The 24893-nt window shown below is 35.7% G+C and overlaps 1 protein-coding gene across 3 annotated transcripts in view; it reads right to left on the reverse strand.

The window, feature by feature from the left end:
* The window catches only part of LOC121296291 (serine/threonine-protein phosphatase 2B catalytic subunit alpha isoform), a 149194-nt gene that overhangs the window by 23006 nt on the left and 101295 nt on the right, over positions 1-24893 (reverse strand). For all 3 annotated transcript variants that reach the window (XM_041221694.1, XM_041221684.1, XM_041221676.1), the window contains exons 3-8: positions 22857-22981; positions 22216-22327; positions 21053-21198; positions 17034-17173; positions 9481-9558; positions 8179-8273 (exon numbers count right to left, since the gene is read on the reverse strand). In XM_041221694.1, coding sequence (XP_041077628.1) covers positions 8179-8273; positions 9481-9558; positions 17034-17173; positions 21053-21198; positions 22216-22327; positions 22857-22981 — 696 coding nt within the window. The remainder of the gene's footprint in view (positions 1-8178; positions 8274-9480; positions 9559-17033; positions 17174-21052; positions 21199-22215; positions 22328-22856; positions 22982-24893) is intronic.

Here is a 24893-nt window from a genome sequence, read left to right on the forward strand (position 1 = left end):
TTTATTGATTATAATCATTCAGTGTTTTGCTGACTTCAGTCTTTTCTCCATAAAAATGTTGCCACTGCATATATTATGGTTTTCACTACTATAATACTTGGCTGAACATAGCCTTTTCTTTAAAGAGTAGCAGGGGTCCGAAAAATACAGCAGTACACGTCTCCACGTGTTGCTAGAATGCTTTAAAAAAAACGTACTTGTAATTCGTCTTTTCACTGTTAACACCCTGACAACTTTTTACACTCTATAACTTTGAAGTCTGTTTCAAATACCTTTTCACAATGGCCGCGCTAGTGCACTGATAGTGCAAGGATTATTTGCTGATGTTGTTAAACAGGTAACACAACAATAACGATCCAATATATGAAATAACCTACAAAAAGAGTGTTTTTCAGTTTTTCTTAATTTGGCATTGGGTTGACAATGTGCTGGAGAAAAAACACACTTACAGTTAATGAGCAGATATTGTCTACTAGTGCTGTTAGAATGGCGATTAGGAAAAAAAAAAGATTTTGTCTACACTGCACATTTATATTAAAACAGACTTTGTATAACTTCTTACTACTATGTAAGAAGTAGTAAGAACTTCAGAAGGAAAAGAGAGAAATAGAAGTGATAATTATTTGTTCGTATGGTTTACCATATATGAACCAAATCGAAGAATATGACTGTACAGCTATGGCCAAAAGCTTTGCATCATCTAGAATTTTAGGATTGAGACAATACAAAATAACAACAACAAAAAAAAAAACCCATATGAACATAATTTAGCTTTTTTATTTAACATCATGTAAAAAGAGAACCTACAACATGAAAACAATATCAACTTTTGTCAGTTTTTCATTAAGTATATTCAGTATGTTAATGTAACATTATTCAGCAGGTTTCATTTGACTTTATGGGGCAAGCTTAGTTCATTCTATAGGATAATGCAAAACCTTTGGCCATAGCTGTACAATTAGTTCTGAATTTATACATGATAAAATGGGGAAAATACATGATCTCTGTGGCTTAAAATGACCTATCAGAAATACATCATTCAATAGGAAAAGAAGTGTATTTTACACTGTCTCACACAGCCCTGGATAGAAAATATGCTTCCATACCAAATTCGAGGCAAGATAACATTTTTAGCAACAGGATAAAACAGAGTACATATTGCGTACAAATATAATTCTGGGTGGGGATTAGTGTTGTAAACAAAATATGGAAATTGTTCAAACAGAACAAGGTAATGAGACTGCTCTGCGATAACTCACTGGCTGGTTTTGCAGTCGGAATCCGGGTATTAAATACAAATACAAAAGTAACCTACATCAAAGGCTGGTAGGTACACAGGGTCATATAAAATAAAATAACTAGTAGCAATTGACTCATTATACATCCAGGTTTAGAATTAAACAACGATTTAGGTGAAGGGCTGGGAGTAACCACCCATTTTGTGAAAACAATGGGGATGGGTAGATGGAAAGACTACCTCATAACTTGCACACTTGGCATTGCTGTCTCTCCTTTCAAAACAACACATGTTTACTTATCAACACAAGCTGCCAGAAGCTGGTCTGTAAAGCTAGCAGAACTTGTACAAAAAGTTTCCATGCAAAAAAAAATAAAACAACAGCATATTAGGGTTTAAAATAAATTGATACACTGGCTAAACAGTCAAGGGAATTTATTAGTAAGATGCAAGATGACCAATGATGAAACCTGAGAAGAAAAAGTAGAGAGGCTTAAGATTAACTGGCACTTGAATGCCTCCTATTTACAATACCAGGTGTTCTTGCAATGCAAAGAGGCAGATGAGCTGTTGAAATCAAACAACACACAAATTCCTGCAATGTGTTCGTAGCCGTGTGGTTCGGGGTAATTATCATTCGAAACCTTTTCATTCAGGTAATCATATAGGGTACAGTAGTTATAAAAAGCATGTTTTAAACAGCATTGCTAAAACAAAATTTAAAAAAAAAAATGAAAAAGTGTATTGCATATGAAAATGCTGCTTTATACACTGTCTTGATGATGGAACCCTTCTTTGAGAAAAACAATGCCCACAAATATTCTTCCAAGCTTCGTATATGGGCCCTGAGGATCTTTGTTGTCATGGTTCATGGTTCATGGCTTTGCCCCCCACCCCCCCCACCCCCCACCTTATAGCTTGGAAACATGTACTGAGAAAACAGATGTATTCAATATTCATGTGGGCTAAATTAGAAGTAACTTACATTTAGACAGTGTAGTGCCACTGCTTTACACTAGGTGACTCCAGACTGTTGGTTGCTCAAATGTATGCATACACAACCCTTCCTTAAACAGGTTTTTTTTTTCCCTTCCTGTCAGAATTAAATAGACTGTGCTTTATAGTGGACTAGCTGAAGTACCTGTCGTTGCCTGGGGAAATTCAATATTCACGCATGACAAAATTGGGGAATGGTAGCTTTATGGTTAATAATAATAATAATAATAATAATAATAAATAATAATAATAATAATAATAATAATAATAATAATAATAATAATAATAATAATAATAATAATATACAGGACTATTTTAAACGTATTGCACGTTACTTGCTGTAAAGAAAACCCCTTTTTTTGCAGGTGCAAGCATGCGACAGTGAAGTCTTGCTGAGGACTGCTCTATATAGCCAACGCTCCAACAGGCTGCACATCTGTTCGGATGATCTCAAAAACAATGTGATGCCTGATATGTTGCTCTTTTTTTCAGGCCATTTCCTTACAAATCTTATTTTATGTATTTATGATCTATTACAATTGTTTTTTAAACAGTAGTATCTGGCAAAAAAGCGATTTTTCAGCAGATGATTTAAAATCTGCAGTGTTGGCAGATATGTCTGAATATGTATAAAAATATGTATTGCTTCAACAAGTACTGGTGGGTCTTACCATTACCTTGATCACTGATGATCACTGAACTAAGTACTTTTGTATAGTTTACATGGGTCTATGCCCACCATTTCATAAACATGTGCACCTTTTGTTTAAATACAATATTTGAACAACTGTAGGATGTACCATAAATGTCCTAATTAAGAGTTATCAAAATATTGGTGTTTTAATAAAACAAAGCATCTCTGGAGAAAATTTTAAGGTGAACGACACCTTTTTAATGGAGTAGTTTGTAAATGACAAGTCAAGCAGTTATGTGGAAAAATGCAGAGTTGTTATACAGTACATTCCTTACATTTAGTAAAAGTAAGCATAAGAATTACTGTTTAAGCAGTCTTGAAAGCAAGTGTTTAATTATTTTAATTATTCAATGTTTATAAAACACAATCCCCTTAGAGGTGCAGCAGAGGATGTACGTGCACCAGGCACAGCAATAGTATTAATTGGGACTGACAGGCAGGCACTAAAACATGAACTTTGGCTAAAAACAAATAAACCTGCCTTCTTGCATGTGGAATCTTTCACATGGGCCTGAGAACTATATATCTTATAGAAACATTTAAAATGTAGGCCAACTCCCAAAATTAAAGTCAGACTACTCAAGTAAAACCTTTTCAGCATTTTATGAATCACAAGGCTCAAAAACATTGGCAGCTATGATGTAGAGTTGTCAAAAGGCTTTTGGAATGGGCATGGGATATCTGATAGTTCCTATCAACTGTTTTCAGCTCAGTTTGTATGATTTTATGGTTGCTTGCCCTTCTCCAGAACTACATTTCCCAGTAGCCTTTGCAAGTGCTCTCACTGTGCTCACCGTGGTCATACCATTTTACAGCAACCAAGAAATCACAAACCACAGAACTACTGTAACTGAAAACAGTTCCTCATCTGAACCAGCTGATTTTTAACTTTACTACAAAATATTACATGACATGCGATTGTGCCGCAAAACTTTTACCTGGTTAAGTTTTGTGTATGACATCATGAGCTGGGCCTATAGAAATCCAAGCACCTATTTCCTCTACGTTAGGACTCAGTGAAGCAAACAAAGGCATGTTTTAAACACATTTTATTTGATTATTTTTTATTATTCATATAAATAATCTAAATAATTTTTGACAAATGTAATTTGTGAGTATGAATCTAAGGAGATTTTGTACAAATATGATACGATTCTTTCTGCAGAGTACCTCAAAACTTGCAGGAATTTGATGTCCACAATGTCATGTTTTCAGCAACTTCTCAGAGGAGTCACTGTTATTTTGATCAACCACTACACCCTTTGTTTCCTCGCAGATAAGAATCCCTGGAGGTTCTGATTGTTCTGGCTAAGCTGTACAACACATATCATTCGCATGAAGTGTAAAACATGCTCCTTTTCTCTTCCTCTCAATTTGTCTGATGCTAAAGTCATCCAACGTGATCTAACCTAACAGGAAACAGACTGTGCTCCACTAACCTTTAACCTATGGTGTCACTGTACATGTAATACTGGTATTTCATCTTTCCCTGCAGTATCACAGATGTTTTAAGTCCACAGAAATACTGGTTTGCCTTGGGGAAAACACTTCCTTAGGAAAAATGAATGAAAACAAAATACTGTTTTCTGCCTTCTCCTGCCAATATGCCTTTGATGTGCACCCCATCTACCATTAAATACATTTTTATGGTGTAATTAGCTTGAAGGATTGGCGAAATTATAACTACAAAACTTTTTTTTTTTTATTTTGCTTTATGCAATGCCTTTACAAATACTGTGAGTTATAGGCAAGGAAATATATGCACCACAATCAGTGTTTTTATATAATGTTCAAGGTGGTTTCTGCAGCAGCACAAATACAACCCAAACAATACTTCTAAATGTGAAATGATGCAGTTTTACTACATCCCTAGATGAAACACATATGTTCTATATTTGGTGCGATGCCTGCGATGGACCAGACACACATATAAAAGGAACTGTAAACTTGAATATTCAAAATGTTGCATAAAGAAAGCATCACCTGGTAACCTCTGGAATTATTACAATTGCCCAATGCAAACATTACCCTAAATAGTGTGTTTAAATACTCCCTCAGTAAACAGGAGCAGTGTCCGTGTAAAGTATGTGTGGGAATGTAAGGTTGGCAGGGATGGGGTTAAATCTGGCCCTGCCAGTAATCACAGGTGTGGTCATTCCCCCAATTAGGCCATTGGTGCTAACTGGGGAGTGGCCACATGTATAAAAGCAGCCAAAAATGTGTTTGTTTGTTGGGGACGTTTGTGCTGTTGGTTCTAAACTTTATAGTGAAGGCGAATGCCCAGCCTGTATTGTTTTCTTTGAACATTTGTTTTGGCCCTTGTGCTGTGTATTTGTTCCAGAGTTTTGCTTGTTTTTTGTTTAATAAAGTGAGCAACAGCGTTTCACTGCAGCGTCTGTCCGAGTCTCTATTTCCTGTCAGTAACATCTTGAGCCATGAAGCTATCCTGTCCAAGCAGCTACTTGATTATTCCAAACAAATTGATCCAGACGAATCAACTACATCCTCAGTTTCACTTAGAAATGCCTACCTAGTCAGACCTCTTCTCTGTCTGTTTTCTGTATGCATGAATCACCATAATTTGGTATAACGAGTGGTGCATTAGACACCTATTGATTTTGTGGGCGACAGCAACAGAAGAATGTTGAGGTTGGGTCGTACAGTTACGCAGTCCATTATCGATTTTACTGATGCAGTGGCAAGCGCTTTGGTACTACAGCTACTCTGCTGGCTTACAACTGGATGGCATTGACAAAGACTCTGTGAAAGAATTTCACACATTTTCAGTAATTCTCCATATCTTACTGCGGAGCGTTATAAAATTAAGGATGAAGCTCTGTAGTAATTGCTGTGACAAAAAACAAAAATAAGCAGCATTCTTTTTTTAATCTAATTTTCTAGTTCTAATGAGACAGGAATTTTAAACGAATAATGTCCTTCTTAATATACAATGCTGCAGTTTAAATGCAACAGCTCTTAAAAAAAAAAAAAAAAAAAAACACACCATAATTCTTTATATATTTTTTCCACATTCTGCACGCTTACTGCAAATAACTGAATAAGAAGAATTTGCATTATCTACCTGAATGGAAATTTTATTAATATGCAAGTTAAAAGTTATTTATTTTTTTATATACTGTATATAAAACCAAACCAGGGACATACTGCACATTGATATGCTATTCTGCTTTTATACAATTTAAAACACAGGTCTCCAGGTACCAAATGATTCAATAGTGGTAAGCCGTAGGTTACAATGATTTTTTAAAATATTCTAAACCCCTTGCACCCAAACTCTTTAAAGTCTATGGTATCTGTTTTGCTTTAATCCTTCCTATCAGTTACTCCAGTGTAAAGGACTTCAGGTATTGGATCAATAGTGCAGTTATTTAAAAACACCTTTTAAAAAAAGGAAAAGAAGCAGCTCAATTCATCCCGTGGTATTAAAGCAAACTGCTCTGGTCCCAGATCACTTAACTTTTGGCCCAATAAGTGTCTTACACACACAAAGTGCATTATATATCCCTGTTGAATTGTACAGGTTGCAATCCCTTCACTTTAAAAACGCTGAGCTAAAAGAATATTAGTAAGCATATTTATGCTGCAATGTCTTTCTATTATGGATTGGGGCGGCAAGCAAGCTTCTCGTGCTAATAAAGTTTAATGAATAATGCACTAAACACAGAGAACTGCAGCAGCATGGGATATAAATGGGTCAGTTGGCTAAGACCCAGCTTTTCTTCATCAGCAGTAGAAGTAGACGAAAACACTGCTAAGATTGTACTAAATTCACTCCCACCCAACTCAAACAAGCAGGGCTTGCATTTTTAATATCCAGAATTATGGACTGAGCCCTGCAATGCACACTTGCCAACATTTGGAAACTGTTCAGCGGGACGCTTGTCTCAGGGGAGAAGGGGTCATACGCAAAAAACACTCATTATCATATAATAGAAGTACCCCCCCCCCCCCCCCCCCCAAACTCAACACAACACAACCATCATGACACTAACAAAAGACATAACGACGCGTTCTTACCTTTGTATAAGTTAGTGATCAGCAGATCTGTCAGCTGCACAAAGAGCACAGCCTGTGGTTTTCACTAACTCTACTGTCTAGAATAAATCATTTTTGTTCTATGCGTAAATATCGGGACTTTCTTCCTGTACGTATGTATGTGCAATGTAATCTAAATCTGTCACAATCTGTGACCTGTTATCCTCCTGGATCCACACCATTATAGCTATATTTCAACCAATACCAAGCAAATACAACCAAATATAAAAAGGTAACCCTGTTGGAAGACAAAGCTGCAGGGTTATAGCACCATAATGCTAAGACGGAGTGCAAGAAACAGCTGGAAAAGTATATCATCATACTTATCATAGAGGAAGAGGCTGAGGATCAAAAAAAGTCTAACTGTTATAGCATCTCTGAAGACAGAGAAGCCATTGTATTACTCAACTTATGCACTAGTGAAGGCCAAAGGAGGACCTATCAAGTTCAATGATCCCAAAAGAAATACAGACAGGGTCACTAGAATAATTTAAGTAAATTTAAACCTAATTACCCAAATCAGGGACAATGTATGACAATCATAAGCTAAACATTATTAAAATAAAATCCTTTCACAGTTTGGAAACTGCAGGAAGTAGCAAGAATTGTGATCTCTAGTCCCAATTCCAAGTAACAGTACTAGTTCAAACCTGAAATCTACTGGAAATGGAGTGACCAGGCATAATTCATAGTTTATAGTGTTTGACTACCATGTTTCTATATGAATCCAAGCTTAAATTCATGGCTGACTGAGTGTTATTACTATGACACCTCGAAGTAAAGAATGGAATATCTTCAAATAATTCTTCCAAGACAGTTGTTTTAATAATTGCAAAATTGATAAAAAGCTGAATATCCACTGAATATCCATTTATTCCAGTAAACTGGTCTGTGAGTGCTTAGTATCAGTGTTGACCAGCTTGGAGCTCAATGAAAGCTGGGTATGCATTTACTCAGATGATTTTAAAATAGAAAATGTTACTGTTATCCGCTGCTCTGTATGGGTACTCTAACTTTCACACATCTGAAACTGTACTGTAAAAAACAGAATATTTCAATTTCAACTTGTTTATGGTAACCAAAAAATATACTGTTCATACCGTACAGGACGTAGCAATGCCTAACAGGCACTGTTGTTCCAAAATAAACTGCAAAGAGACATTGTTTTATCCAGAAACGTGTGGCATATTCTTACCTTTGTTATTATACACATCTAGATAGTTGGGTGCTGAAAAAATGGTGATTAATGCTGGGAAACCTGTTGTTTGGCTCTTCCTGTACATACGATAACTGCAAAAAGGAAAGAAGAAGGATGCATCAGTATCAGAAGAACATATCTTCAGTGCTGAAAAATTCCTTAAGTTGTTAATGTGGCAATTAGTGGGAGGGTTAAAGTCTGACAGAGGTTACCTTTGTCATGATTAATAAATATATGTTTTGCCTTGTCACACAATTTACTGTCTTTGTTTGGTGGAAATAACATCAAGGAAAAAATTCAAGGACACGGTTCAGTCTTTATAATACACTTTTAAATCATTGATTTGTTACAAACACACACATACGATTACGTTTTTTGACATGAAAGTAAATTAAAGCGAGTTGTTCAAGAAACGTTAACTGAAGCACAGTCAAAGTGTCCATAGTTCTAGTTTTTGTTTCCAATTCTTATCCTGATTTATCACAACTTCTGTCTCTAATTTAAGTTCCTCTTTGTTTGCCTACTTCATTTAAGTCTCATAATAATAATAATATAATAATAATAATAATAATAATAATAATAATAATAATAATAATAATAATAATAAAACAGGAGTGCAAGAAACAGCTGGAACTTTAAAAAAAAAATTAATATTTTTAATAAATATTTTTAATAAATTAAAAATTAAATATACAGGCGTATCATTAAAATTCACATTTACACCATCTAGTTTCCACTCAAAAATACATAAAACAGCAGCATTTAAAACATTAGGGAAGGGTAGGTGAGCCGTTTGTGATTATTGAGAAAACTTTTTTTGCCGTGAAATTCCCAAACTGAGAAATTAAGATAAGGTATGCTTGTCATGTGCAATTATAATGCCCACACAGACTTCCTTGCCTTTAGCAACAGGATCTAGTCTTGCTTTCATACAGTTACTTCGCAGTCAGCAGTTTGTTGAACTCTTTCATTTTGTAATGGGTTTTACATTTAATCTGGGCCTCGTGATACCAACAAAACTTTGTCTACAGTTAAACTGAAACACCAAATGAGCTCTAGTGACAATGCGGTAATTTACACATTTAAAAAAATAAATAAATAAACAAAAATAAATAAATAAATAAAATAAAAAATGTCTGCTTACAAAACCCATGACTGTTGGTTTCTTCTACAATTTTAAACTAAATTAAAAGATAAGCCTGCTGCTCCAGTCCACAGTAAATCCTGTTTATAGTTTATAACTACAACCCTTACCATTGCAGCACACACACTTATTTACTCAGTACTACAAAAACCTACCCAGCATCCTGCGCTTCATGGGCCCGGATTACCGATAATAAATTATTATGCTGTAGGAAATCACACACAGCTGGGTAGCTAGAAAAGAGAAAGAAAATATTGAAAATGAAGCACATATATATATATCAGGATCTTATAATGAAACCGTGTATATTAAAGTCGAGATTAATAGTAGCACAGAATATAATTTAGGAAATGTTCACAGAAGTAAAGGATAGCACACTAACAAGTTACTGTTACTGCTAACAATCACTTTGGACAGGTGACTTTATTCAATGTATATCAATGCTCTCTAGTATTTTAAAAAAACAAATAACTGAACGTTTGCACAATAACAAGGTCTTTCTGTGATTAAATGAAAAATAACAAAAAAAAAACTATTTGGTTACTTTTTTAAGGTTTTTTACTAAAAGCATAACACACTTATTCTTGACGGTGGCATGTGTGAATAGTTTTCGTCTTGCCTCAGTGGAAACTTCTAGAAAATCATTACAAAAACAAAAAAACATGTGAATGTCTTACACAAACAGGTCTCTGCGCTTGTGTTGTGTCTGCAATTTAGGCCATCTGTTAACACCAGCTATTGTGTAATTACCTTCAGTTTTTTCTTTTTAGGACCAAAATGAGTGAAAATAATAAACTGCAGGAATGTAGAAGCCAAAATAAACCCTCTGTGAGCAAATCATGCAGTAAACTTTTTCAATGCTATAACCTTTCATTCATTCAGTGGAATTAAGTGATTGTGTAGCCTGGAATCTTCCCATGTTAACAAATGATCTCTTGAAGGTACACAGAGAGAGGGAATTGCATACAATGGGAAACTAGAAGCCTAAATGCCTATTCAGCTGTGAAGAAGCACTGTTCTGTAATTGTACACCCAGACACTAGGGGGCAGTATGGATAGTATTGCTTGCAGGGCGTAAAGGAGGTCTGTTTAACCAGTAAAGCCACTAATGCAAACAGAGTTGATGGGTGTGAAGTATTATTGTCAGTAAGTCTCAATGTTGCTTAAATTCACTTTGTATAATTCTCGGTTACAGTCTTCGCATCCTAGATTCTTTTTAAAGCACCTCTGTCTAAAGCCTGTTTAACCTCCCACTGTACCTGGTACACCAAAGCGTAACTCTTGAACTTTCCCCCCTGCAACACAATGTGATATTTCTGATATATTTGTTTCAGCAACCAGAGGAAATGCTCATGGGTACACGCCATAGTTACATACCAGATGTATTTGGGGCTTTGATTGAGGTTTTGTGTAGCATTGATACATGATTTGATAGAGGTTGTAAGAGAGATGGCCCGTTCCTTTCTGGGTGATCTGGTTGGGAAATCAATGTTTCTGATTTAGGGCTTGGGCTAGGGCTCGTATGAAAAAAAGGCACAGTTACAGGATAGATAGTCCCTTCAGCAAAATGAAGGACTGTACGACAAAAATAAAAAAACAAAACAAAAAAAAACCCAGGTTCATACTTTCAAGATTACTGTATAAAAAGTAAAATACATTATGGTTATTGTAGATGTGTAATTATAATGCAGTGGTTTTGTTCAGGTCAAGATATGACTGATGTGACAATCTACATGACAGCCTCAATGACTGTCTGGGAGACAAGTGTTGAGAAGAGACAGCACGTTTGGTGGAATAAAAAATAAAAATGGCAAAGCATGGTTATTGTAACAGTGAAACCTTGATTTCAAACATCAACTTTACTTACCAAAGTGTATAAAACATGTAAATAAGCAGAACTAATAATATATGTATAAACTATTATATAGCACTATATATATATTATATATATATATATTATATATATATATATATATATATAAAAAATGTACTCAGCAATGGATGATACATTTTCCCAGCAAAGTTGTAGCTTTTAAAAACAAAGTACAGGAACTAGATTGCACTGGCAGAAGGATACATTACATAAAACTTTAATTAAAGTTTAAAATGTAAGCTCTTACTGCACTTCTACACTTGGCCTATGACCGTGTGCCTCACATAGCATCCAGACGTGCGTAAGATAGGCACACTGTTGTGGGTTATTGCTTAGTTACCTGACTATGACATACTTTTTCTTATTTATGAATTATTTATGAATTCTCATTAACTCAATTTGTAATTGAGAATTAATTAATTGAGAATTGGACAAGTTATTTGCAGAAAATTAGCTCTTTACAGATTTGAAGAAATTTTGATGCAGATTTCTGTGGTGACCAAAAAATAAAGCAATCTGTATATGTGTACGTCCAATTTCCAAAGCTGGGGTGCAAAAACGACATTAGTTGTAATATACTGTAAATGCTCAGGTGCTTTTGTTCATAGTCTCATGACATTTGTCTCCATGTCTCTGTGATCAAATCTTTTGTAAAATGCAAACACAGCAGGTGGTACTAAATGAGGCAGACTTTATTCCAGTTTTACTTTCAACAGAAATTAAAAAAATCTGTTTGATTCTATGCAAATAAACTCAGCCGTGTGTTTTCACTCTTGATTCAGAAGCTACTACTCGGCATTGCGTCTTTACCAGTACAGTAAGTCTTCTGAGGAGTCCATCATTGATACTTGCATTAAGCTTTACTTTGCCTTAATGGGGTCCTTCTCGTGCACAATTTCAAAGCTTGGTTGATTGATGCACAAGAGTGTTCAGTAACATGAATCAGGATCATTAAGTTACTCACTGGCAAACTGTGGGTTCAAAACTGTAATATTTATAACCCCAATACTTACCTCTGAATTCTCTAGGGCCACACAGCTTCAGCTATATTCATTGCAGAGACCACAGAGCTAATACAGCTGACATTTAGCTTATTGCATCCAGACAGTGCAGAGAATATGGCACCACAGTATAGCCTATATATTAGTAATTCTGAGTCTCGAAGGATATATCTAACAAGGAAAACACATGTAAATAACACCTCATCCCCAAATAAATTTCCAGTGCTTCACATTGACATGGTCTGAGATTTTGCTTTACTTTAAAAGCAGTAAAATGTATCTCACACTGCTAGTAACATTCAGAACATTAAATATTATGAAGTTAAAGGTATAAACAGGTTATCTGCAATATTATCACCGCAAAATGGTTTTAATGGTTTTCTTCATACTTTTACACCTAAGAAACTCTAATGGACTTTTGACAAATCCCTAGTTAAATTATTCAAATGATTGTGATATTTAGCCTTGTAGCTGATCAGGTCATGTGTTACACACAGTAGACAGTATAACAATTACCTGCCACAGCTCTAACCTAACTGCATAGGAGGGCAATATAATGTCAGCACCTTCATTATTGGAATAGTCATACATTCGTAAAAAAAGTGCCTCCTATTTTCTGTTCTGAATGTCCCTTTATCTAATTTCCATTTGTGACCCTTTTCTTTTTTCAGGTAGAAAAAGTCTCTTGGGTCGACATTGTCAACACCTTTTTTGAATTCTGAATGCTTGAATCAGATAGCTGTGTAGTCTTTTTTGTTCAAGACTGAATAGATTAAATTATTTTAGTCTTCATATGACATGCCTTTTAAACACGGAATAATTCTGGTCGCTCTTCTTTGCACTCTTTCTAGAGAATTATATGATACACAATACTACATTTATCAGACCAGCCAATAAAAACCACAAATCAAATGGCAAATTCAGCCTCGTCTGCCACAATGTGCCTGTTCTCTGGAATGGATCTCAGCTTGATAAATGTACAAGTTGTGCTTATGTTCTTAATTTATAGCATATGCTGGGTAACAGAAAGACATTAACTGCTGAACTATCTACATCGGCAGCTACTTCACTACAGGAAATGGTCCTAAATCACAAAAGTGCCAATTAAACTTTCCAAAATTATAAAAGGTGATGGCTTTTGAAATGTAGAATACTTCAAACAGCAATTTCTATCCAGTGAGATAGGTTCCCTCAATGACGCAGCAGATTTTTTTTTTTTTCAACTGACATAGCATCTATACCCTCGTCACATACCTCTTGGCTACAGTTACAAGGACTATTTATTCTAGTAAGCAGGTTAACATAGCATTTTCCCCTAAACATTTTCGCCACTGGCGATGAAAGGCTACTAAATTTAAACAATAGTAGACTCGTGCATCAAATGCTTTTTCATTCATTCAACTATATAACATATAAACGCTCGAGCAGTCATTAATTCTGAATGCACCAACAATAAGTACTCTAGCAAGGCTCCCATCACCCTATAAGGGTAGTAATTTACTGGCTAGTCTGAGGTGTCAAATTATTGCTGACAAGTTGTATCTTTACCCTGCTGTCTACCAGTGTCATTTGAGAGTGATATACTAAATGGGGTGTGATGTTAAACAAAATGGACAGATCAACAGAGCTTACAAATAACTGTGGTTAATTAAAAAAAATAAGGGGCAATTCCCTATGTATCCAAGCCAAGGCACCGAGGTCAACAAATACAGCACTGATGAGGGAAAGGATGTTTTACTCCAAATTGTCATTAGCACCTGTCATTAGATTTTTTTCCATAAAGGAAACTAAAAACCCACTAATAAAAATTCCAAAGCTGTTCAGAAATAACTTACAAGCCTCTTAACTTAAATGTTTGGTAAATTAACTTTTTTTTTTGTTTACCGAAACAAATTAAAAATAAAAAAAAAATTACGTTTGTTAAAATGTTTTCCTGTCCAGTAAGAGTGTGCAGCAATGACTTAAGGAAAAGGAAAACTCCTTTGACCAAATGTTAAGGATTGTTCCTTTATCATTAATAAAAAGGACCAACTAAACCAATTCTTATCATGAGTAGTTACTTTTATACTGCGAAAAAAATATGTGATGAATTTCATGAGGTCTATGAAGACCTTTAAAGGCCAGAAAGTGGTTGCAGTGAATAGTATTTGTAAACCTCAGACCAATGGTATAACTATGTCCTTTGAACTGACAATTAAATGCAGGTTGGTCTGTCAGTTATCCCTGTGTCATAATAACCTGTAATCTGGTGGTTTCAATGGTTATATGACTCACAATAATCTTTTTCTGACACCTAACCTCAAATAAGACTCTGCACTTTAGAAAAGATGAGACAGATTCTTTCTAAGTTCTAAAGTATGTACTGTGAACTGTAAAATTAATGATGCCAGTGTTTTGTTTTTTTTTATGGTGGGAAAGGAGTAAAGTAGAACCCACAAAAGGCTTACAAGTTCCATTGGCTACCTGTACTATTTGAGTTTAAAAGGAGAATTTAAAAAAAGGACAGTACTTCACTTATGTTACAATTGCTCCTTTTACGTGGAGTGGAGCCAGGTTCTGGGAAGCTTGTGGACCAGGAGCCGTGGGAAACAGCTGCCCAGAGCTTTTCCACTCATTTGGAACAGCAAGTCTTCTTCTTCCTCATGGGAGAAGGTGAAGCAGAGGAAGATGAGGAAGACCGTGAAGACGGTTCCCTGTGTGGGCTTCATAACTTTGTGTGTCGTCCGGTCTGCCTTGGCACAGAGCCATGGGATGAGGACGCAGCCACCTCTCTAACACAGGGTGATGGGGAAGAGCGCTGTGGAGGAGTAAGGGATGCAGAGCCCTTTGTAGAGCTGCGGGAGAGATATTTCTCCAGTGTGCGCATAGAGAAATCTGCACAAAACTCACAGAAATTGCGGTTCGCCAGTGCCACCTTGGCATTCTCTGACCTAGGCAAGAAGAGTATCTGCCATGCTTGAATTCAATAGACAGACTGGCCTTGCATGTGTTGCAGGGATATAACCCAGGCATGATGCAAGAATCAAGCAATGCAGTGTATAGTATACAGATGTACAGGTATTGCCTCAACCTACTTACAGATAGCAACCAGGCAGGTCAAGACCCGAACAAGACCCGTTTGGTAACGGCCCAGGGGCGGGAGCACCCAGTAGCAGGCCGCGTAGAAACCAGGTCAGTATAGTGACTTTAGCACCATTTGGTACGGTACCTGAACTGTACCGGGTCGGTTCAGTACTGGTGAGGTGACTTTAGCACTGGGTCGGTACAGTACCAGACGGTACCGGGTCGGCACTGTTGCGGTAACCTCGGTTACGATTCAGTACTGGTGTTGTAGGAAATAAGTTGATCGTGCAATAAGTTGATTGTGCAAGTGCAGTAATGCAACAGTGGGCAAAAGTAAGGCAGGGCAACAGTTTGATTAAAGGGGAGGTTTACTGTATGGGTTTTTATTTTTATCTGACCATTTTACTTGCAAGACTGTATGTTGGTGTGTGTTCGTGCCTCTGTCTTTTCTTATGAACTTTAAAATGTGTGATCGACGACTGTTTATATGGTAAACTGTTTTAAACCCCTATCTTTTTATGTTTCTATAACCTTGTTGTCAAGCAGATGTAGTTTATGTGTGATCGCTGAGATTTATGTATATATTAAATGATTTTACACGTCAAAATGTTGTCACTCAATCAAAATTAAAATGTTTCAGTAATATAATCTAATCTAACAACATGCTGCATCCATAATATTAGTAGGGCATGTTTGTATTTTTACATCTTAATATTAGTATAGCTCTAACTTACAGTTTAGACGTTGCAAAACGTAGGCCTACCACTGTCAGTTAAAAAATAAATAAATACAAAAATAGTATATACAGGACATTGTTTTGTCTGCATGTCTTAAGCATTAACAGTTATTGTTACACACAGTTCCTTTCAGTAACATATGGTATTACTAAGGGATAAGACTTGAACAATGTTAAAAAAGGACCCTGTCAAATCCTCTGTAGATAGGACAAATACAAAAATGAAAAACATATGCCTAGGTTGATAGGATTGCTCGTTATGTGTCTTACATGGTTGTTGCACTACAATTTAACATTTTTTAAATTATGCTGATATACAGTAGCCTACATACACTGTATGATCTCTCTTTCTTACAATATCTATCTTGGTTGGTACTGAGCTACAGGTATTTACCATGGTTTAGGAAAGACGTTAACTCTTTAGTTTTTAACTAATTAATGTATTGTTTCTTCCCAAACTTGTAATTGAAATACATGCATGGTGATAACCAGTTTCCTTTTTGTTTTCTGTCCTAATTATACAAAGTACCATAAATAAATGAAACAGCAAAGCGCATAATACAAAATAATAATACTGTATAAGCAACATTTTTCAAGTACATCCATCATGTGATTTATGTGCACCGTGGCCTAGTTAGTAATCACAGCATGGAGCTCAATTTTTTCCACGACTGAAACTCATACTTTAACTTTTAGAAAATTGCTCAAATACCTGTCCATACAGTAGTGCTTCCCAAAACAAAAACACCTCCATAAATGCAAAATAACGTTAAATATGTAACACACTATTTCTGTTTACACAAACAGAAATCCACATTGGTATCAGGTGGGTGAGCTATTAAATAACAGTTGTTGTTTTCAATTATAAATGACATTGAAGTGGCATACCTGTCAAGAGCTGTTAAGCATGGGAGTAAAAGCAATAATCAACGTTTTACACACTGCCATGAAGACGCCCACATAAATAACATTGCTCATGTGGCATGGCTGGGTTAACTGTTGGACAGAGACAACAAGCTACAAAAATGAACTTACCTATAGAAGTATGAGCAGCCTCTTACTGTGTTGTGCGTAAAGTGTTCCTGAGTCTTTTCATTGCCAAAGTCCTCCAATGGGTCTGACCACAAGAGATCACACATTGGCCCATATGCTGGTGGTTCTTTAAACCTATCTAACTACAGGAAATAAAAATAAAACCAAACATCAAAAGATTGGTGTTAGGTTAATAATACATACACACAGAGGTTGAACAAATGGGCTGAAATATTTCAAAAGCTGAATCTCTCAGTTGCAAGTTGTTTCACATTTGCAGTCACAATTGTATATGAATAAACACATGCACAGTTGTCTGTGATTCAAATGCAACAGAGCAGAACTGTGGGCAATGATGGTAAGCTGATTTACTTATTTTGACTTTTCAAAATTTATGCAATATAGCTTTAAGGTTTTTGGTTTTTTTGCACACTTTTCTTCCCAGTTATTTGTTTTATGAGTGTGTGTTTAAGCCAAGAACATTTAGATGTAACAGTTGATCGTTTCTCATTGTAAAACAGCATGGAGTAAAGTTGTTTAGTTTTCCTGTATGTTCTGTGTGCAATTATACTTGCAACTCCACTACAAAATAACACTTGATTGGAACGGAGAAATACCTTGTGTGTATGTGAGAGAGAAAGAGGGGGGAGAGAGATAGATGTCGTCAAAAGTTTGCAAAACCCAATGTGTGGAAATATACATACGTTAAGCATTTGTTCATTTCTTTTGAAATAAAACTAGATTTCTACCTGAATATTTATCCTTTCTTGATTATATATTTAAAAAATCCACCCAATTTCATCATTAAATAATTCTACCTGATTTTTAAAAAAACATTTCACCCGAATTTTGAAAAAAATGTCACCAGAAAATCAAACGCCCTATAGACACACTACTTTGAGAAAGGGATAATAGTTGGGGCTTAGCTGGCTTCCATATTCAAGACTGTATACATCACTGATGTTTCAGGAGGAAGAGTCACAAAAGTGATGACTAGAGGTCATTCTGGAGTTCTGAACTGATCAACTATCTCTACAGATACAGAAGATGTAATCTACTCACTACATTCGTCATAATTTCAAAATAAAGTAGAACATTTCTTTCTCAATTTCTTTTCTTGTCTGGCCTAGTATCTCTCACCCCCACCAGGTATATTGTGGTACAGCCTGATCCCCAAGGTCCTGTTCTAGAACTGCCTACACTTTTGACATGCCGTCTATAACCTTCAGAAAGCTACACATTGTTAAGCAAATGATGGCAACTCCATTTTGGTAGCACAGCTGTGAATCTGTACTCTTTTCCTGGTCATACAAAATGGAGGATATAAAAAAAAAAAATTACTTTTATTCCCTTCTGTGACAAATGGTCACATGGATCCAATAATATTCTCATTTTAGTGTTCCACTGTGGGGCTTAGCTGTATTTACATGATGACCCAGCTACATTCCTTGTAAAAGCTCTGCAAAATTTAATTGCAGTTAAAAGCCAATATTGAAATGATTCACTTTCAATTTCAGCACCAATTATTGTACAATTAAGAACACCTGTATTTTTAATAGCACTGATTCAAATAATTAGCTGCATTATGTGCTGAAGGTTATTATGCAAACTCGGAAGAGCGCACCTTTAAAACTGACGGCAATGCTTTTTTTTTTTTTTCTGAACTGCTACCTACATTGCGCTCGCATTTAAATTAGCAATAGACCAACTTTTTATAAAGTGACACAAAAATGAGTGTAGCAAGCTACATTTAGTATATAACATAAAAATTTTACAAATGCTATTTGAAGTGGAAGTTTACTGTACATATTTTTTTTTACTTAAGTGCAGTAGGTTACCACCTTACAATCCCATGTAATACTATCCTACCGCTGCAGGTAGCAGCTTAAACATGCCTGTGTAGTCTGGAGAAATAGAGTGGTAAACCCTTCAACGTCTGCTGGAAAGAATAGGATTGTGGGCACTACAGCATTAGTAATGGGATTATCTATGCATTCATAACTAAAATTAATGAAGCTAAAAAAAGATGAAAGATCCGTAATTCCTTGTTAGTAATATCTAGGAATCACAAACCCACAATGTGGTACCACAGCAATGGTTCACTGCATTCAATTTCCTTTTCTTTATTTTTTAATTATGACATATTTTAACAGTCAAAACTAGAAAGCATAACAATTAAATGATTCATGTACTTGAATGCAGCACACAATTTGTTTTCCAATTTGTAAAGGTAGTTCTGAATGTTTGTAATACATATTTCAAACCGCAATATGCAGCAATTGGAAGAGAATGCTTTGCTTGGGAAACTGCTGCTCTGCTGAATAAATTCAGGCCCCACATCTTTGCAGAGGCTGATATTTTCTTAAATAGCGCCTGATTTCCATATCTATTGTGAAACAAGCAGAACACTTTTTATCCAATCTACCGTGCCACACAGCCCCATTGAAAACTGGTACTTCGTACAGTACAGTCCATGCAGTGGAATTAACTTACAAGCCTCTTCCACACTGAGACTCAATGTGTGTGGATGCGATTTGCAGATTTTTCCCATGATTATCTTCCAAAATGCCATCTGGAATGAGTGTGCGCATTAGGGTGAGCAGTTTATTTCTAGAATCCATTTGTTAAAATGTGCTTGTTTTTTTCAGCTATATACACCAAGGTGTTACAACCTCAACCCAATGTTAAATGCTGGATGCTGCTGAAATGCAGAGTTTATCCTAGGTTATCCTCATATCAATTACATATTAGGAAAAAGTTTATCCTAGGTTATACTCATATCAATTACATATTTGGAAAATGTAGTGTCCGGTTCATTATCTCACCAGCTTATGTCTGACACATCTTTGTTAATTGATATTCAATAACTTACCAATACATGGTAATTCAGTACAAAATGGCTGTACTGTTTTTTTTTTTTTTTTTTTTACCTTAGTTGCTGATCACTGCTACTATCAATCTCAAAAAGAAAAAAGTAATTATGCTGGGTATCCTTTAGTACCATTTTGAATGTTCTAATGTGAGTATATGCATCTACAAGTTTTTGTATTAATGGTTGCCTTAGTCCAGTTTTGCTGGCGTTTCTTGAACTCTTAATATAAATGTATTGCTCAGATGTTGCTACATACAGTATAACCATTCAATGCTGTATGGTGTTAGCAAAATAATGAAAGGCTCTTCTAAATTGTATTGGACCTCTTAGCTTAATATTGATTATACTGTACAAGACAGGTAAGGCCCAGAATGCTTAAGTTTAGACTTTCTTCAACTTCAACACAGGCCACAGTCATTTAAATGCAAAAACATAATTAAAGATTCTCTTTTAGGAACACAAAAACAAGCTATTATTGTGATTTAGAGCTTTCCGTTCCAAAATACCTCCTGACATTTTATCTACATTATGCAAAATAAATAAGGGTGTATATCATTTAAAATAAGCAAAACCACATAATCACAATATTTAGCTCCAGGGTAGCCGTGCTAGCTTACAGCTTAACATTTACAAGTTATATCTGGGGAGCCATAATTCAAATATTGCTCTACTGAATTTACCGCATTGCACATTTTTTATTCCTTCACCAGAATAGACTATGTTGTTAATAAAACCATTCAAGAAAGATGTGATTCTGTTTATGTGCTTATGTGGGCACAAATTATGTACTGTAGTCAATATTATTGTTCTTGTTATGTACACACCAGCAATGCCAATATTTAATTATCATTACTCCTGTTAACCTGAACCCAGGTAGTTTAAACTGACTGAAAATCCAAACTATGCTATCAATATGAAACGCATGCTGATAGCATCTGTAGAAACAAAACTTCAATATTTTAATTCTATAAGTGTGTAGAACATTTACCGCAGTCTCTGCGTTAAAAAAATGTAAACTGATTTTTGGATTAAATATCTAAAAACATGAAACAAAGACCAGACATGGCCCTGTTAGTACAGATCATGTTCAGTACAACTAGTTTTGAATAGTGAGTCTACTGTACGACGATGACAAAGTGGGCATACTTACTTTCCTGATGTCATCTAGAGTGTTGATTTCAGGAGACAGGCCTCCGTGTACACATAAAAACTGCTGGTTCATAAGGGCAGCCAAGGGTAGGCAGTCAAATGCGTCCATACACGAGTCGTATATTCTCTCTGAATACTTAATTTTACCTTTACACACACAAAAAATATGTTCATGGTTAGGTATTATGTGTCAGTTCAGCCATTAACAGTGGGACATCTCATATAGTGAGACTAGCGCTCACCATTTTGTGTGGGAAACTCTTATTTTTAGCTTTCTTTTCTTTTCTTTATTAAATGTAACACTGTGGTTCCCATTGCTGGTACCCTAGTGTCAGCAAGTGTGTTGAAAATAAATCTGGGTGCCTGTGTGGCATATCAACACCAATGCTCTGACTGCCTCAGTATTATCCAGTGAAGACCGACACACTTAGCATGCCCTGTGTACACTCCCTTTTAAAACAAAACACAGATTTGCATTTATTTATCATACTGTGGTTTCAACAAATTTGTGAAGTGAAAAAATATGGTGATGGATTTCTCATGTTCTTTTCTCTGCTATTCTTTTCTTCTTTGTAATCTGTACAGTGTGAATTAAAGTTTAGGTAAATTTATAGCATACCATTATATCTTATTTCTCTGATGTATTTTCTATTTTAAAATAATGAAGTCATCTTAAGGGAGGTTTGTCTTTAAACAGACATCATATAGAAATGCATTTTTCAAGCAAGTCAAGTCAAATAAACCTGATTTACAGTAATCAGTGTCAGAAAATTGCATTGGATTTGTCATCAGAAATCTGGTCTGGATTGAACCTGATGACCTGATTCATGACTCATTAAACGACCTAGCTTTAAATTAAAATAATCTACCACAAAATAGAAACAAAGGCAATATGTATAGATCATATCCTACCGTGTAATCTCTATCTGTTACATTGTTACTCTTTAATATGGGTTTTTCATTGACTCCAGCACAGATTACAGACACATCCCAAGTGTTGTTTGGTCTGTTTTACAATACAAACCATAAAGGATGGAAATATGTGAAACTGTGGTGTATTAAAAGAGTATGTGAGCTTCCTCAGAATTTTTTATTCACAGTCCCTGTTGGGGTGCAATCAGTGTGACCATGCATCACATGCACAGAACTTTAATTCATACTTACATTCTTGTTTAAATGTGAAATACTCTGTTAAATGTCTACATTCATGGTTCCCACGAAGCAAAAACAGTGTTTTTGGATAAAGGATTTTCAAGGCCCATAAGTACACCACACACTGAAATACAATAACAAAAAGGTACAAATGCATCTACAGGACTCCTAATATTTTAGAATAAACATGGCATAAATTGATACTTTCAGCTACTTTTTTAAATCATATTGCTTATTGTATTTAATGTCATTTACAGGACAATCAATAGACACGGGGAAGCAAACAACCAAATACCATTGAAAGTCTAATTATGGCTATTTTAATATTAAACTACTATATCATGAAAACCAAAACCAAAGGAGGTAGAGAAGGCAGGAAACTAGGAATTGGAGAGAGGGGGAGGGAAGGATTGTTAGCAGAAAAAAAGCAGATATTTTTTGAGGTATATTCTTAATGTGTTACAGACATGTATAAAATTACTTTATTTAATATCCAGATGATAACACATTCAAAGAGAGATGAATAACAAAAGAACATTATAACAGCGCTTGGTCTTCAAAAAAGATGTTCTGTGTTGTTTTGATAGCAACTATACTGAGACATCTTTACATCAGTAGTTGAAAATGATAAACAAAAAAATAGCTGCACTTACATCAATACTGAAATAGCCTCTGTCAACATAATCGCCTAAAAAAAGGTATCGTGTGGAGGCTGGTGAACCTCCCACCTCAAACAGTTTCATCAAGTCAAAGAACTGTCCATGGATATCTCCACAAACTAGAAGAGAAAACAAACAAACAAACAAAAAACATAAGCTTCTACAAGGGTACTGTCAGCCAACTTGACAAATTGTTTGTAACATGTTTTATTGATAGTGACACATTTGATTTAAAATCAACCTGAAGATGTTAATTTTAAAATAAGAAGGGTGTAATTGTACACAATAAATATATTAAAACAGTCAAAAATCACTTTGTTTTAAATGGTTCAAATAAAGAAATACATATGTATGCAAATGCAACAGTGCAATGCTTACTTGAGAAGACAGGCGAAAATGTAAAGATTAACAATATAAAACACTGCATGTTATACCAGATTAAGTCAATTTACTATTTTTTTTAACTAACAAATGACAACTAAAATTGTTACAATTTAAGTATAGCACATCCCAAAATAACATCATCAAAACTATCGAGTCCTTTGGGCGAGGTAAGTGTTTGGCTCGGAGTCTCATCTTAATCCGAGTCTACTCTGTTGGGTCTCAGTAAGACTCTGGATGCTATAAGACAGTGGTTCCCAACCTGGGGTCCGCGCCCCAGTTCACAGGGGGGGGCACGTGATCTCATTTGCTTTGAGGTCAAACATGCATAAAATGTTCCACTATAATTTAATTGTAAAATTAATACATTTTAAAATGTTATTAAAAATCATATGCTTGCAATGCCAAGGCCAATCTAAAAAATAATAATAATGGCAGAGAAACGTAAAAGCGGTAATTCCCCGAAAAAAAACTTGTGCACGTCAATGACCCGCGCTCAGTCAGTTTCAGCTAGCAGCTCATTTTTCCTGCAGTCAGAGAATCACTATTTTATGAATAAAACAACATGTCTAAGAAATGTAAAAGTGCTGATGACTCATCATCAAAAAAGAAAGTAAGGTTTTATCTCGAAAGTTATTTTAACTTCGGTTTTATTGAAGGACAGGACAGGACAGGACTCGGCCAGAATGTGTCATTTGTGGCGAGAAGCTAGCTAATGACAGCATTAAGTCAAGCAAAATGCAACGACACCAGGAAACAAAACACCAGGAGACTATTGGTGAAGGTCAGGATTTATTTGAGAGGAAGACATAGTTGGCGCTATCAAAAAGATCCACAGACATCAGAAAAGCATTTGAAAGAGCAGGCAGTGATTTACACAGAGCCACGGTGGCGTCATTTGAGTGTTCACTATTAATTGCCGAGGCTAAAAAGCCGCACAATATTGGAGAACAGCTAATCAAACTCACCTGCCTGAAAATTGAGAGGCTGTGTGGCCCACAGGTGGTGGATAAAGTGAGAACCGTCCCACTCTCTGACAACACTGTCAAAGACAGAATTGATAAAATGGCTGGAGATTGTCAAAACCAGCTGCACGAGAAGCTTAGGAATGTTCCCTTTGCTATTCAGTTGGATGAAACAACAACAGTGTCAGACGAATCCGTGCGCATCGTTTATGTGCAATATATTGACGGTGATGACTTGAAACAAGACATTTTTATGTCTACTAATCTAGCCACAATAACAACAGGCCAAGATATTTTTATAGCTATGGACTCTTATCTCTCGTCCAACAATCTGCCCTACAAGAATATTGTTGCATGCTGCACTGATGGGGCTGTAGCGTTGATGGGCAAAAACAAGGGATTTAATAGCCGATTGAAGGAAAAAGCCCCAGGGTGCGCAATTTTCCAATGCATGCTACATCGCCAAGCCAGTAAAAAACTTTCGGAAGACCTTAGTAACACCCTGGCAACTGTTGCTAAAGTTGTAAACTTCATTAAGGCTCGCCCTACTAACAAGAGACTGTTTGCCCAGCTATGTGAGGATAAAGCGCATCAAACACTGCTGTTACACATAGAGGTACGCTGGTTGTCGCGTGGACAAGTGCTTGTGCGTTTTATGGAACTGCAGGAAAAAATAAAGGAATTC

This window comes from Polyodon spathula, chromosome 2 (genome assembly GCF_017654505.1).
Source record: "Polyodon spathula isolate WHYD16114869_AA chromosome 2, ASM1765450v1, whole genome shotgun sequence".
NCBI lineage: Eukaryota > Metazoa > Chordata > Actinopteri > Acipenseriformes > Polyodontidae > Polyodon > Polyodon spathula.